Source organism: Microcaecilia unicolor, chromosome 10 (assembly GCF_901765095.1).
Source record: "Microcaecilia unicolor chromosome 10, aMicUni1.1, whole genome shotgun sequence".
NCBI lineage: Eukaryota > Metazoa > Chordata > Amphibia > Gymnophiona > Siphonopidae > Microcaecilia > Microcaecilia unicolor.
The window spans coordinates 206,877,124-206,893,893 of record NC_044040.1 but is presented as its reverse complement, the minus strand read 5'-3'; the positions used below and the strand labels follow the sequence as shown (position 1 = coordinate 206,893,893).

Below are 16,770 nucleotides of genomic sequence, written 5' to 3'. Positions count from 1 at the left end.
CCGACGCAGGGCCGCTGCCCCCCTCACTCAGACTGCTGCCCCCCTCAATCTACCTCCCCATTCGGGCCACCCCCCACCCCCACACTCGGGCAGCCGCCGCCTCCTTACCTTCCTGTGTTTGCTCCTCCCTCAGTCTGTCACTCTCCTGCTCCTATGTGCCAGGACCTGGGTTATTACATTAACGCAATCACCCGGGTCCCGACACACAGGAGCAGGAAAGAGACAGACCCTGCGCCGGGCCCTCATTGGAGGCCGGGCCCGGGGAATTTTACCCTCCCTTTTGGTGACCCTTCTAGCAAATCATGAATTAACATAATTTTGTTCCTCACAGACCTAGCTAGCATTGATTAACATCATGTTCAAGGTGGAACTAGTTACTCTTAACAACATTAGGCTGCAACACAATTTCTTTCACTAACCTAGAATAATGACGGTTCCATTTAGAAGGCACCAGTTCTCCATACCTTCCACACCCTAAAATTACAGGAGGCAGAGCCAGAGATAGCCTGAGGTTAGGTAAGGCTGGAAACAGGCGCCGGAGAAGTCCAGATAGGTGGTAATGGATGCTGGCACAGCAGATGGGAAACAGCACTGGAGCACAGAAGTTCCCTCCAGCATTTGCCTGCCCTTCTTCAACTCTCGACCTCGAGTGACATCGCCCGAGGGGCGGAGCCAGCAATAGTCCAGGGTCAGGTAAGGCTGGAAACTGGCATCAGAGTGGTCCAGATAGATGATAATAGACGCGGGCACAGCAGATGGAAAACAGCACAGAAGCTTAGTGACATTTTGAGTACAATTTAGGCCCTCGGCCTTAGTAAATTTTCATAGAGGTCAATTTAGGAGCATATCTCTCAAAGTTAGGAGCACAAATCCTTTGAATATTGGGCCTCTAATTACCCAACTGGAGTAATTTGAAAGAGATAAACTGGGTGGAGTGATGTCTTCAAGTGAAATCAGCTTTCCTTGTGTACTTAAACCTTCAGCTGGTTGTCCCAGCTAGAAATTGAGATACTTAGAGGGGCATAATCGGCCCATCTCCATGGGCGACTATCTCCGAGGACGGGTACGCGAAGGGGCGGGACAGACCATATTTTCAAAAAAGATGGGCGTCCATCTTTTGTTTCGATAATATGGTTTGTGCCGGGCAAATGCATTGCATTTGGGTGGATTTGAGCTGGGCGGTATCGGTTTTCAGTGATAATGGAAATCGAAGGCGCCCAGCTCAAAAATGAACAAATCCAAGGCATTTGGTCGTGGGAGGGGCCAGGATGCGTAGTGCACTGGTCCCCCTCACATGCCAGGACACCAATCGGGCACCATAGGGGGCACTTGTAACAAAAAAAAAAATTAAAATATCTCCCAAGTCCATAGCTCCCTTCCCTTGGGTGCTGAGCCCCCCAAATCCCCCCCAAACCCACTGCCCACAACTCTACACCATTACCATAGCACTTATGGCTGAAGGGGGGCACCTAGATGTGGGTACAGTGGTTTTGGGGGCGGTTTGTAGTGCTCCCATTTAGCAGCACAAGTGTAACAGGTTGGGGGGGATGGGCCTAGGTCCACCTTGCCGAAGTGCACTGCACCTACTAACAACTGCTCCAGGGACCTGCATACTGCTGTGATGGAGCTGGGTATGACATTTGAGGCTGGCATACAGGCTGGAAAAAAAAAGTTTTTTAAAGTTCTTTTTTTCTGGTGTGGGGGGGGGAGGGGGGTGTTAGTAACCACTGGGGGAGTCAGGGGAGGTCATCCCCGATTCCCTCCAGTGGTCATCTGGACAGTTGGGGCACTTTTTGGGGACTTGTTTGTGAAAAAAAAGGGTCCAAAAAAAGTGATCCAAATTCTTGCTTCTGCCGCCCTTCTTCTTTCCATTATCGTCCGAGCGCGCCCATCTCTCCTCGGCCGATAAACACGCCCCAGTCCCGCCTTCACCACGCCTCTGACACCCCCCCGTCAACTTAGTTGGTTCCCGCGACAGACTGCAGTTGGAGGCGCCCAAAATCGGCTTTCGATTATACCGATTTGGGCGCCCACAGGAGAAAGGCGCCCATCTCCCGATTTGGGTCGAAATATGGGCGTCTTTCTCTTTCGAAAATAAGCCGGTTAGCTTTCTTGTGGAATTTCTCTGTCTGGTTTATTGCTGGTTTCTTCCTATGTGAGTAGAAATTGCAATGTCCAGCATAATCAAATTTACCTTGGCAGAAAGAAAAATGCACATCGATTTCTTAACTATTTACTTTTGTGGTTCACTGTTCGCAGATACATGGGGGCAGAACAAATAGTCTTTTTCTGCCTTTTTGCAGAATTCTGTGTATAAAAAACACTGCTTCTTGTAGATTTTTGCAGCCTGCCTTTCTACAGCTGACCCTCAGACGCTTCTGGAGGTGATTACTGAACCTGGGGTGCCATGAAGTCTTTTATTGTTCCAATTTGGCTGCTTTTTGTACAACTCTTAAGCTGCAAAGCTTTGCCAACTAGCCAGAAGACACTCTACCAGCCACTGGACTGCAGTGCTCCAGAAGTTGAAGAAGCAGCTAACCAAGCCCTGAACTATATCAACGGAAAGCATAGCCACGGATACAAATTTGCCTTAAATCAAATTGAAGATGCCAAAACCACCCAGGTAAGTCCTACTTAATATCATGTCATGAACATTGAGAGTACAAGCTTAGGGGAGAAGTTATCAATGTGGGCTACCATTAAGACAAGGTTATTTTACCACTAACCGGTGCAATTTTAGCACAGGGTCTCATTGCATATGATGGTACCCTGTACTAAAATAGCACGACGTGGTAAAATAGTCCATCTTAACGGTAGACCAATTTGATAACTCCCCCTTCCTTAGGGGGGTCTTTGACTAAGGTGCACTAGCGTTTTTAGCTTGCATTAAAAATCAAGATGGCACTAAATGCTGAGATGCCCATCCTATATAATAATTCTCACCTCCAACGTTCTGACTTGCTGCCTGGGACCGTGGCTCATTCCGAGTTGGTCTGCTAGGCTCCATAGATCAGGCTGACATCACCGTAGCCATTATGAGGTCAACTTCAGAACCCGGGGGAAAAAAAACATGCCTCACAGCTGATCCATCTCCAGAGGAGGGACATGGGTGGCTGGATGGGGGGCAGGGGAGAGAGGAGGGTCGCTGGACATGGGTGGCTGCAGGGGGGGCAGGGGGCCGCTGGACATGGGTGGCAGGAGAGGGAGCAGGGGAGAGAGAAGGTTCGCTGGACATGGGTGGCTGCAGTGGACGCAGGGGGAGAGGAAGGTCGCTGGCCAAGGGTGGCTGCAGGAGAGCCGAGGAAAACCTTGCTAGCACCCGTTTCATTTCTGTCAGAAACGGGCCTTTTTTACTAGTAGGAATATAATGGGTGTCTCAGCGTTTAGCGCCAGCTAAAAACGTTTTTGCACTTTAGTAAAATACCCCGTTAGTCTGGTTCTTATAAAGTATCCTTTTATGATTAACTGTACGCACCTAGGAGTATACTCATAAGTGTGTCATACTTCTTTAATTAATTTATTGATTTATTAGGATTTATTTACCGCCTTTTTGAAGGAATTCAGTCAAGGTGATGTACAGTAACAATAAATCAAACATGAGCAATAGACAATTACAGCAGTAAAAATATTTAAATAACAATACAAAGTATGGCACAGTAGACTAATTACAATGTCAACACAATACGTAATAGAACATTTTAATTGACAGTGTAAGGTATAAGCAAAGATGGAATATATAGATAGGTAAGAGAGTAAGAGAATAAGGGAACTAATTTCAAGAAAGTTGTACATGAAGTCAGGGAGATGGTTAACATATAGATAAGAGTAATGAAAAACATTTCTTAATTTTGGGTGATAATTTATGAGAAAGACACTTCACAGAATGCATTATGCAAACTGGATTCTTGGTATTCAATGAAGATTTTATATGGATTTCCCTGAAATAAAAAGTAGTCTAAAATCATTTACCTTGCAAAGAAAACCACAATGTATTTTTTTGCGTGGCATTAATGAGCAGGATAGTTACACTACTACTACTACTACTATTTAGCATTTCTATAGCGCTACAAGGCATACGCAGCGCTGCACAAACATAGAAGAAAGACAGTCCCTGCTCAAAGAGCTTACAATCTAATAGACAAAAAATAAATAAAGTAAGCAAATCAAATCAATTAATGTGAACGGGAAGGAAGAGAGGAGGGTAGGTGGAGGCGAGTGGTTACAAGTGGTTAAGAGTCAAAAGCAATGTTAAAGAGGTGGGCTTTCAGTCTAGATTTAAAGGTGGCCAAGGATGGGGCAAGACCAGGGCCGTGCCTAGGGTCTCTGGCGCCCCCCTGCAGCCTATCAGTTGGCGCCCCCCCCCCTGCAGACTATCAAAACAAAATGAATGCCGATGCGGCAGACTTGCGGAGCGCTGCAGGAGCAGGCAGCAGCTAATCATCCAGTAATCCAGCAGTGGCGCCGGCTCTCCTCTCTCAGCAGTCAGTGCACTCAACGCGTCGTCGTCGTCGTCGTCCTTCGGAGTCGGACTGCCTGCGAGGCTCCAGGCGCGATGACGTCACGCCGTGCGTCACGCTGGGGCGGTGCTAACAGCCTAAACAGATGAACGACGCAGCGCACGGGAAGGCAGAAGCCAGAGCGAGCCAGCAGCGCATGCGCATATAGGCGCCAACGCGAGAGAGGTTTGTAATGTGTTTTTTAATTTTATTAAACACAGCACTGACTCGGCAGGCGGTGGCGGCGGCGGCGGCGCCCTTGAACATGCGGCGCCCCCCTGCCGTGCTTACCCCGCTTACCGGGTTAGCACGGCCCTGGGCAAGACGTAGGGGCTCAGGAAGTTTATTCCAGGCGTAGGGTGCAGCAAGACAGAATGGCTTCAAGGTGAATAGAATTTGTAGGCAAAAACGTTCTACCAAAATAAGGAATCCTTTTACTAAGGTGCAGGAACAAATTTAGCAAGGGCTAACGATTAGTCCGAGCTAAATGCTAAGAAGCCCATAGGGATAAAATGGGGTTTGTTGCATTTAACGCATTCTAAGTGTTAGCATGTGTTAAATCGGTTAGTGCACCTTAGTCAAAGGACCCCTAAGTAAGTTATGCACTGTTTTAATTTTTTTTAAATGTAACATAGTAAAACATAGTAACATAGTAAATGACGGCAGATAAAGACCTGAACGGTCCATCCAGTCTGCCCAACAAGATAAATTCATTTTACATGGTATGTGATACTTTATACCCGAGTTTGATTTGTCCTTGACTTTCTCAGGGCACAGACCGTAGAAGTCTGCCCAGCACTCTTCTTGTACTAAAAGTTCTGAAGATTCTGGAATCCTAAAGAGTTACAAGATTCCGGAATCCCAATTAGTAGCAACATTCCATGTAGAACCCCAAAGAGAAACATAGTAAATGACAGCAGATAAAGACCTGAACGGTCCATCCAGTCTGCCCAACAAGATAAATTCATTTTACATGGTATGTGATACTTTATACCCGAGTTTGATTTGTCCTTGCCTTTCTCAGGGCACAGACCGTAGAAGTCTGCCCAGCACTGTTCTTGTACTAAAAGTTCTGAAGATTCTGGAATTCTAAAGAGTTACAAGATTCCGGAATCCCAATTAGTAGCAACATTCCATGTAGAACCCCAAAGAGTAACATAGTAATATAGTAAATGACGGCAGATAAAGACCTGTACGGTCCATCCAGTCTGCCCAACAAGATACTTTATATGTATACCCAAGTTTGGCTTGCCCTTGCCTTTCTCAGGGCACAGACCATAGAAGTCTACCCAGCACTGTTCTGAAGCTAACATCGAAGCCCCTTAAAATTTACACTCCAGCCCATCCCTATCAATTCAGTCACGATCAGGGCACATGTTGTACTAATATAATGTAACAGGTAACATGATGTAATTCAAACTTTTTCTAAAATGCTTTGATGTCTATTATATATGAGGAGAGACTTGTTGACCTGAACATGTATACTCTGGAAGAAAGGAGAAACAGGGGTGATATGATACAGACGTTCAAATATTTGAAAGGTATTAATCCGCAAACGAACCTTTTCCGGAGATGCGAAGGCAGTAGAACGAGAGGACGTGAAATGAGATTGAAGGGGGGCAGACTCAAGAAAAATGTCAGGAAGTATTTTTTCACGGAAAGAGTAGAGGATGCTTGGAATACCCTCCCGCGGGAGGTGGTGGAAACGAAAACAGTAACGGAATTCAAACATGCGTGGGATAAACATAAAGGAATCCTGTTCAGAAGGAATGGATCCTCAGGAGCTTAGCCGAGATTGAGTAGCAGAGCCGGTAATGGGAGGCGGAGATAGTGCTGGGCAGACTTATATGGTCTGTGCCAGAGCCGGTGGTGGGAGGCATGGCTGGTGGTTGGGGGGCGGGGATAGTGCTAGGCAGACTTATACAGTCTGTGCCCTGAAAAAGACAGGTACAAATCAAGGTAAGGTATACACAAAAAGTGGCACATGAGTTTATCTTGTTGGGCAGACTGGATGGACCATGCAGGTCTTTTTCTGCCGTCATCTACTATGTTACTATGTTACTAATATATATATATATGAATTTTTGAAAAGGTCATATTAGGACCCATGTGTGTCAGTGGTTGTTTTTTTTTTTTAACACTGACTATTGCCAGCTAAATTGGACTCAGATACTCATTGCTGGACCCTATGTGGGCATCAACACTGAATGTCCGTCTTTGACGGTGCCCAGAAGTTATGCAGGTATTGCCAATATTCAGTGCTGTATATGGATAGCTAACCAGGCGACGTTAGGACTTCCGTTTAGGTGGTCCTACTTGTCTGGTTAGTTATGTGGGCCACTGGCATAGCTAGGAGGACTGAATGGGCCCTGGGTGGAAAAATTAAGATAGGCCCCCTATAACACAGACAGTGGGGACGGGGGGGAGGGGGGGGGAGGGTGAAGCAAACACATTCCAGACCTATATAGAAAACCTGTCATAGTACAAGAAATAGAAAATGAAATGTAAAATATGTCAGTTTTGGGAAGTGTGTACCTCTGATTTGAAAAAAAAAAATCTTTATTCTACCTTTGTTGTCTGAGCATTGTTTTGATCTCAGTGTCTTTTTTCTGCTTGTCTCTGTTTTTTTTCTTAATTCTCTTTCCAGAGTTTCCTGTCCTTTTTACATTTCTTCTCTTTCTATGTCCACTATTCATCTTTTCTCTGAGACTTATCCATCCTGTCCAGCATCTCCCCTCTGTGTCCCTGTCTCTATGTTCCCCCCATGTTCAGCACCTGTTCTTTCAGGGCCCCTTTTACTAAGTGGCGGTAAGCCCAATGTCGGCTTATTGCTCGCTAAACAGGAAGTACTGCCGGGCTACCGCTGCAGACCCCTAGCACGCCATCATATCCAGCGCTACAAAGATTAATTTTTATAGCATCAGAGTCTGCCTGGCTAGGTTAGCATGGGAGCCCATATCGGCACCTCAATGGGTGGCGGAAAGGGCTCCCTTCCGAAATGGCCATGCGGCAAGTGCTTTACTTGCCGCACGGCTATTTCCTGCAGGAAAGAGAGACTTCCCTTTTACCCACTGTATTAAAAGGGAGCCTCGGTGCACGTGAAAAACATGCACCGACGCCAGCACAGGCCCCCTTTTGCCACAGATTGGTAAAAAGGGCCCCTCAGTGTCTCTATCCTCCATCCATATTCAGCATCTCCCCTCTGTGTCCCTATCCCTCCCCTTGTGTCCAGCATTGTCCTTCTGTGTCTCTGTCCCTATGCTTCCTCCATGCCCAGCATCTGTCCTCTGTCTCCCTGTCCCTCCACATGCCCAGCTTCTCTTCTCTTCCCTTCCTCCTCCTGCATCTCCCTGACCCCCACTACTTCATTGGTCCAGTCTCTCTCTCTCTGCCTTCTCTCCACTAGCGTCTCTCCAGCTCCCCCCCAGCTCCTGTACTCCAAACGTGCAGCAGATTACCAGCAGAAGCAGCACTGAAAATAAGCTGTCTCCAGCTGGCCCTGTCAGGGCCTTTCCTGTGCCATGTCCTTCCCAAAGAAAATTACCTCAGAGAGGCCGGGCACAGCAGAAAAGTCCCGGTGGGACTGGCCGGAGGCAGCCTGTTTTCAGTGCTGCCTCTACCAGTGACCCACTGTGTGTTTGGAGTACAGATACAGAGGGGGCTGGAGAGATGCTGGACTCATGCGAGGGGGGGGGGCAGAGGAAGGGAGGGATGCCAGATCTGCAGGGTGGAGGGTTCAACTTCAGCTGGCCTATACTACTGGGCAGCCCTGAGCAATTTACCAGGCCAGCTCAAAGATAGCTATACCCCAGCATGCCGGCATGACTTTGGACTGCATCCCAAATCTGCCACCAGACCACCTGGTACTGACCAGAGAGTGCCATGGCATTCAGAGGGAATGTTCAGTGGCACCGTGTAGTTAAGTTCTTCTGAATATCTCCTCCTGACCTGCTCAGTGAAATTTATTTATTTATTTATTATATTTGTATCCCGCACTTTCCCACTAAAAGCAGGCTCAATGCGGCTTACATAGTAATAGGTAACACAGAATTTTGTTATGTAAAGTAGGAAATTAAGTATAACATAATAGAAGGATGGATGGGTAGTAAATGGATGGGTAGGTAGGTAGAGACAGGTGATAGAGAGAGGAGGGTAAGGTGGGTAGAGACAGGTGATAGAGAGAGGAGGGTAAGGTGGGAGATAGAGTCTGGGTCAATGTCATTTTCTCTTGTATATGTAAGGTAGATGGGTTCAAGAGATTAATCTGGGTCTTTTGGGTAGGCTTGCTTGAATAGATAGGTTTTTAGTGCTTTTCTGAATGGTAGGTGGTCATGGATTGCTTGGATGGGTCTAGGGAGAGCGTTCCATAGACGGCTGCCCAGGAAGGAGAAATTGGATCCATAATAAGTTTTGTACTTGAGACCTTTACAGCTGGGGGTAGTGCAGATTGAGGCACTTTCGTGAGGATACAGATATGTTTCTTGCTGGAAGGTCGACCAGATTTATCATATAGTTCGGAGATTCTCCGTGTATTATCTTGTATTATGTTGTATTATCTTGTGGATTGAACCAGGCAGGAGACCCTCCTGTCCGGTTACATCAGTTTGAACATCAGGCCATTTCTTTGTACAGATCGCAAACAGAAGGTTAGTATCGTATTTTGAAAAGTTAATTTTTTGTGGTTTTGCTTTTCAGAGCCCATTAGGAGAGGTGTATAAGTTAGAACTTGAGCTGCTGGAAACCAAATGCCATGTAACCAGTCCTGCAGCCGTTGAAACCTGCCCAGTGAGATCAAAGATTGATCATGTAAGTTTTTGAAATCCTATCTGTTCTTCTTCAAAAGTAGCAGACGGACACACAGTACTCGCATGAAGTCTGGAAAATGGACAGCCGATAAAATGTAGCTGTCGGGGAGCGTACATGGGAGCGGAGCGTGGGCATGTCACCAATGTGGTTTCGCACTAGCATCCTATAAAGGCTTAGGCCTTCCCCGAAGCCATTCAAGAACTGGCACTAAGCATGTCCCTTGAGGCACCAGTTTATAGAATTGCTGTAGTGTTTTCTTGAAACAATTGCTATATTTTTCTTTAAAAAAAAAATATACTCAGAGCTATGAAGTTATCCAATTCCAGGAGTCAGATGTTTTGGTCAGATTTAGTTTTGACCTTGCGTCCTAAAGCCATGTGATTTTACCCATTGAAATCAGTGCTGCAGATAGCAGAATGCGTCAGGACAGAATTGGTCTAAAGTCTTCCTCCATGTACTATCGCTTGGTAAGCCAGTGGAATTAGAAAAGGTGCAGAGAAGGGCGACGAAAATGATAAAGGGGATGGGACGACTTCCCTATGAGGAAAAAGCTAAAGCGGCTAGGGCTCTTCAGCTTGGAGAAAAGGCGGCTGAGGGGAGATGTGATAGAGGTCTATAAAATAATGAGTGGAGTTGAACGGGTAGATGTGAAGCGTCTGTTCACACTTTCCAAAAATACTAGGACTAGGGGGCATGCGATGAAGCTACAATGTAGTAAATTTAAAACGAATGGGAGAAAATGTTTCTTCACTCAACGTGTAATTAAACTCTGGAATTCGTTGCCAGAGAATGTGGTAAAAGCGGTTAGCTTAGCGGAGTTTAAAAAAGGTTTGGAAGGCTTCCTAAAGGAAAAGTCCATAGACCGTTATTGAATGGACTTGGGGAAAATCCACTATTTCTGGGATAAGCAGTATAGAATCTTTTGTACATTTTGGGGATCTTGCTGGGTATTTGTGACCTAGCTTGGCCACTGTTGGAAACAGGATGCTGGTCTCGATGGACCTTTGGTCTTTCCCAGTATGGCAATACTTATGTACTTATGTAAAGCCATGTGAGGGACCACCTGAGTTCAGTTCCTGAAACTGGATTCAGCTTCCTGGGCTGTTCAAATCTAGGGACACCATGATAGCAGCATTCATTATCCTTGGGGGGGAAGGGGAGCCTTGCTATTGCACAGCGGGTCATAGTTATCAACATGGGCTATCATTAAAACATGTTATTATTGTACTTTTAACCCCAATTATTAGTAGCCAGGTCTCTTTGCATAAAATGGACCTGTGCGAAAATAGCATAAGTTGGTAGTAAAATAATGCATCACACGGCTAGTCAACATCGATAACTAGGCCCCTTAATTAGAAAGTTATCAAGCTGCGTTAGGGCTTTAAGTCACCCACACCACCAGTGGTGAAAAGGTAACCCACTGAGGGGGTTGAGGGCTATCTGGGAAGTGGAGGGTGGGGGAAAGGGAGTGTGTGTGTGTAGGGGGGGGGGGCTTGGACCGTTTGAGGGGTGAAGAATGGAGGGTGGGCATGGGCTTCAGGTGGGGGGCCTATAAGCCAGGGGGGACCCTGCTTTCCTGGCCCGGTTGCATCAGGCTGCTGGAAGATTGCTGCTTGTGAGCTGGCTCGCAAACAACGCTATTCTTATAAAATGAGATTCAGCAACCTGTGGACTGAGATACTAGAAGATGCTGAATCCTGCAAGAAATTAAAGTGCGGTAAAAGATCGCTTTTTACCACACTTTGATAAATTCCCCCCTTAATGGCTCCATCAGGGATGAACTTGTACCGGAATCCAAAGTACACAATATTCCTCTCAGAAGCTGCCGATATAAGACATCTGGGGAGGGGGGGGGGGAGGGGGGGGAAGAAAGCCAAGAATAACTGCAGAAGAAGACTCATGGTGCCGTAACCCTAGTAGGCCAGTTACGATAGAATTGGAAGTTGAAAACCAGAACATTAAAATGATAATCCCAGATTCTGTTTTCTACACTTTTGTCACATGCCTCTAGAGCCCAAATGTCATAAACCCTCACTGCTACTTTGTATAAATACGAATCCTCTGCAGCCCAATTTCTGAATATTAAATTGCTCTCTACTATTCTGTTTTAGGGGGGAAAGGAGGGCAGAGGGAGACCTCTCTGCATAGAGAGGCACAGCCAGTTAACAAACTGGAAGTGATGTTGCTTAAGGAAGTCTTATAAAAGATTTCAGAGGAAAAGACACTTGTTTGAGGGATGAACTAGAGCAAATAGCCCCACAATAGCCAGGTCCCCTGCAGCCAGTCACAGAATCTATGACAAGGCAGAATTGGTGTGTAGAGCCTGAGCTCTTTCATTAAAACTTGGGGACTGTGGGTCGATTTTAGCAGATGATGGAAAAGGTGCCGGTACTCAAATGCGAGGCCAACCTTCAGGGGTGGGGTGATCACTGAGGGACCCACCCCACAATAGCCAGGCCCCCTGCAACCAGTCACAGAATCTATGACAAGGCAGAATTGGTGTGTAGAGCCTGAGCTCTTTCATTAAAACTTGGGGACCATGGGTCGATTTTAGCAGACAATGGAAAAGGTGCTGGTACTCAAATGCGAGGCCACCCTTCAAGGGTGGGGTGATCATGGAGGGACCCACCCCACAATAGCCAGGCCCCCTGCAACCAGTCACAGAATCTATGACAAGGCAGAATTGGTGTGTAGAGCCTGAGCTCTTTCATTAAAACTTGGGGACCGTGGGTCGATTTTAGCAGACGATGGAAAAGGTGCCAGTACTCAAATGCTAGGCCACCCTTCAGGGGTGGGGTGATCACTGAGGGACCCGCCCCATAATAGCCAGGCCCCCTACAACCAGTCACAGAATCTATGACAAGGCAGAATTGGTGTGTAGAGCCTGAGCTCTTTCATTAAAACTTGGGGACCGTGGGTCGATTTTAGCAGACGATGGAAAAGGTGCCGGTACTCAAATGCAAGGCCACCCTTCAGGGGTGGGGTGATCACGGAGGGACCCACCCCACAATAGCCAGGCCCCCTGCAACCAGTCACAGAATCTATGACAAGGCAGAATTGGTGTGTAGAGCTTGAGCTCTTTCATTAAAACTTGTTGACCATGGGTCAATGGAAAAGGTGCTGGTACTCAGTACCCCCAAGTACCCCTTCAAAAAAAGCCCTGCACTTAGGTGAACGCACTTAGACCAGCTCCATGACTGGCATTAGGTGCAAGTATTCTATAAGAAATGTTGGTATCCATGTTCCTTTATAGAATAGGCTCCTAACATGCCCCTGCCAAATGCCCAATTTTAGAAGCTCTGTTAGCCCCTTATCTGTATACAGAGGTGATAAAAACAAGGCTAATTTTCATAGCTTGAGTACCCTGAAAATCAGACCTGTTTGTGGTCCTTGAGTTGAGAACTCCCAGAATACAACACAAGAATGAAACACGCTGTTACACCACCACATCACTCAAAGATCTGCTCTTTCATGATCATTCTGTTATGACACTCACTGTTTCTTACCTTAACAAACCATAAAATCCACTTTGTGGTTTTGCTTGCAGGCTGTCGAAGGTGACTGCGATGTAAAACTGCTAAAGACTAATGGTAACTTCAGTGTTCTGAATGTGAATTGCAAATCAAAGCCAGGTAATGCTAACTGTTCTCTTGAATAAAGGTGATTAGCATGTTATGCTAATCAGCTGGGGTGTCCTGAATCCAACACTATTCTCAAATAATACCCAGTGAAGCAAAGGCACTCTCATATTTGGGAGATCTGCTTGGTCTGTCCCCGGCAGCCTTCTACTGGTCTTTATAGTATTGCTCTAAAATGTGATTAGTTGTGTTTTACTTACCCCTCTCTAGACCCCCGCTGGACCCTTGTCCACGGGGGTGAAGAGAGGGTTCCAGAAGGCTCAAAATAAGTCTCTTTAATATGACCTCTGCCTTCTGACTCCTGACATCTAAGAGCATCTGCTCTCCCACATAACGTGTTAATGAGTAGGAGTTTACTTGCTTATGTGGATATTATAGAGGATAATTTATCTGTGTAGGTGTATTAGGAGAAATAAGTATGTAGCCAAGAAATAGATACAGACAAGGGAGATAGGTGTTAATATTGATTTTATTCTTACCCAATTGCAACTTCAATCAATCTGACACGCTCATCAATCAACGTCTCAGGTTAACCGACCGTAGTTCTGCCCTCTGGGTAGAGTTGGGGAATTCTCCAAACTCCTCCCAGATCCACACTTCTTAAATACCCTTTTCACTCATTAATACTGTATATTTTAGTATGCAAATCTTATTTTTCTTCACTTACTGACCACAAGCTAGATCGGAAGCCCAAATCTCCCCCTTCTACCTATTTCCCAACTCTTGCTACATCCTTTGTAATAAACAACTTTACTTTTTCTATCCTCAAATGCTAAGACATGAATCCATCTTGTGAAAAGGACTCCATTCTAATTCGGTTACTTGACCTAACTTTTAGCTATTCAAGTCATGTAATCCTTCATCTAAACTTTAAAACTGTATTTGGAAATTACACCAGATCCTGATTAGGCTTGTCAGCTAGGCCCTGCTTCAGCAAGTACCTAGTTGCAAGTCATTATCAGATTTTCTGGCCTGGTCAGTGCTTCTTAGCAGCCTAGGCTCTATGGCTCTGCCCACCACTATTCCAGTGGAGGGGTCTAGCTGTAACACATATTAACAGTTGTTAAATGCTTTAATGCTATTCTCACTTTTTAAGATGTTTAGTGCTTTAGTTTTTAGTGCTGCCATGGTATGTGAGCAATGCATTGTGTATAAAGCAGTGGGCGTTCCGAGGGGCGCTGACACCCGGGGCGGATCGCTGATGCGCCCTGCCCCCTCCCGTGCAGCGTGACCCCCTCCCATGCAGCGTGACCCCCCCCCCCCGGCGAAGGGACACCCCCCACCCCGGCGAAAGAACCCCCCCCAGGTGCACGCCGCTGGGGGGGTGCCGCGCACCAGTCAGCGTCATTGGTTTCCATGCTCCCTCTGCCCCGGAACAGGTTACTGCCCCCACCGCCCCCCCCCCCCCTTGGTATGCCACTGGTGTAAAGTAGTCTCGTACATACTGCAGTCACTCCTGCTTATCTGTACAAACTTTACTACTAGTGGTCTTTTCTCCTGCAAAGTTCTCCTCTTTCTCTCAACTGAGCTTGAGTCCTTTGTCTACCTGCCACTATTTTTTTTTCATTTTTTATTTTATTGCATTTCCACATTCCCCCACCTATTTGCAGGCTCAATGTGGCTTACATAGTTTTGTTAACATTGTCATTATAGGATATCAGATACAGTTAGTAATGTGTAGCGATTAAGGAAGGGAAGAGGGAAAAAGGAGGAGAGTTGTTAGGGTAGTTATAGAAGGTGGGCGTTCATAATTGAGTGGGTTGGTGAGGTGACTTAGTGAGGCTGTAGGTTCTCATTGTAGGCCTTGTTGAAGAAGTGGTTAGAGTAGTTATAGAAGGTGGGCGTTCATGATTGAGTGGATTGGTGAGGTGACTTAGTGAAGCTATAGGTTCTCATTGTAGGCCTTGTTGAAGAAGTGGTTAGGGTAGTTATAGAAGGTGGGCGTTCATAATTGAGTGGGTTGGTGAGGTGACTTAGTGAGGCTGTAGGTTCTCATTGTAGGCCTTGTTGAAGAAGAATGTCTTCAGAGATTTTCGAAAGATAGTTGTTTCGTTGATTGCTTTCAAGTCTGTAGGTAATGCATTCCATAACTGCGTGCTCGTGTAAGAGAAGGTAGTGGCGTGCATCAGATTATCTCTACTATCTTTGCTCTGATGGGTCAGCAAGGGTATGATCTATCTCTCCAATCAACGACTACCCTCTATGACCTCCTCTGTCAGGGTCTCAGGCTATGTCCCTATTGGTCCCTTTACCTCGCCCTCTGGCCTTGTGGATGTTCTTCTTGGTCCGTCTGTCTCTGCGAGCTCAGACGCTTCCATCTTGCCTCAGAATCACATGCTTCTCTGCTCCCCTGGAGTAAACTTGCCTTCTTACCAATACTGCACAACTCAGCACCTCACACCTCTGAAACTACCTTCATCTACCTGGCAAGTCTACCATTTCCAGGTGTCATTTTCTCTTCAAAATTACACCTCCACCTACTGCTGCAGCATTCAGAACTACAAAGTCTCTTGCCTTAAGTGCAACAAGCTTCTGAGAATCTACAAACTGTAAGTAAATTAGCCATATTTAGTCAATAAAGTAAATTTCAGAAAAGAGCACAGACTTCCTGTGTGTGTGCTGATGTGCTAAGCTTATACTGCCTGGATATTATAGCATGTGTATGCTTTAAGAGGTTCTCAACCCCCCCCCCCCCAAAAAAAAAAAAAAAGAATCAAAATACCATTTAAAAATAGAGTTATCTAAACCAAACAATGGTATATATGTAATAACATACAGTGTGGAAATACAGGACCATGAATGATTTTTCAGGACCATAAATGATTATTCAAAAATGAGGTTTCAAAAATTGGGAGGAAAAGACCTCATAACCACCAGAATTGACAATATTTAGGCTCTTTTTGGATAATAGCCAGTTTTGAATGTGATTGGTCAAAAAGTAATCATGGGTCAAGAAAAACCTCCCAGGAAAAATCATGCAGTGTAGATCCAAAAAATAAACAAAACTTTAATAATCACTGTATCATCTACTGAACAATCAAACGTATGTATAAAAAATTCTTTTAACTGTTCAGCTGTTCATCAATATATGTGTAGGAAAACCAAATATTTAGCTTTAGAAGCATAGCAGTAGCTCTAATGGAGCCAAGGTATAAATGTCCAATCTTCAATTAATGGAATTACATTTCATTTGCTGTGTAGCACGAAAGTCATTACTTCCCGTTAGCTATATAGCATGAAACTCTTAGTCTTGAGACGTATGAGGTCCCGACGGGGACCCGTTTGGCAACGGCTTCTTCTGGAGACTCAGCCAAACATTACCCGATACAATGCTTAACTGCTCATGCTCGCTACTGCTTTAAGAGGGTCAGAACGCAGCCTTTTAATGCAAGCGGTCTAAATTAAATGAAAGCACGTTTTATTGTTGGTCCAAAGGTGCTACTACACCCAAGAAACACCTTACAATGGATCCAAGACACCTGAATGCATGTTTAATTGATCACACTACTGATTAAATATCATGCATTCTGGGTAATCAGCATGTATCCCTGCCAGTGAGTAACAAGGAATGGATCTACTGTTTGAGATACCCTATAACAAAGTTTCCTTTGGGTTTTAGATTCAGCTGAAGATGCTTGCGTAGGCTGTCCAAAATTGGCACCTCTGAATAATACTCAAGTGTTACAGGCTGTTGAAGTTTCGCTCTCGCAGTTTAACAGCCCCGAGAACCAAAAATATTATCAGCTTCTTGAGGTTGGCCGTGCTCAGACTCAAGTAAGTACCAAACGGATGCCTTCCTTCAAGGGTAGGAAAATGGTAGGATGCCACCA

General features: G+C 45.6%; 1 protein-coding gene across 1 annotated transcript in view; it reads left to right on the top strand.

Annotated features, from left to right (window-relative positions):
* The first annotated feature begins 2,335 nt into the window (after positions 1 to 2,335).
* The window catches only part of LOC115478776 (alpha-2-HS-glycoprotein-like), a 32,974-nt gene continuing 18,539 nt past the window's right edge, over positions 2,336 to 16,770 (top strand). The window contains exons 1-4 of the mRNA XM_030216375.1: positions 2,336 to 2,623; positions 9,192 to 9,302; positions 12,850 to 12,934; positions 16,560 to 16,714. Of these exons, the coding sequence (XP_030072235.1) occupies positions 2,408 to 2,623; positions 9,192 to 9,302; positions 12,850 to 12,934; positions 16,560 to 16,714 (567 nt within the window). The 5' untranslated portion in view covers positions 2,336 to 2,407. The remainder of the gene's footprint in view (positions 2,624 to 9,191; positions 9,303 to 12,849; positions 12,935 to 16,559; positions 16,715 to 16,770) is intronic.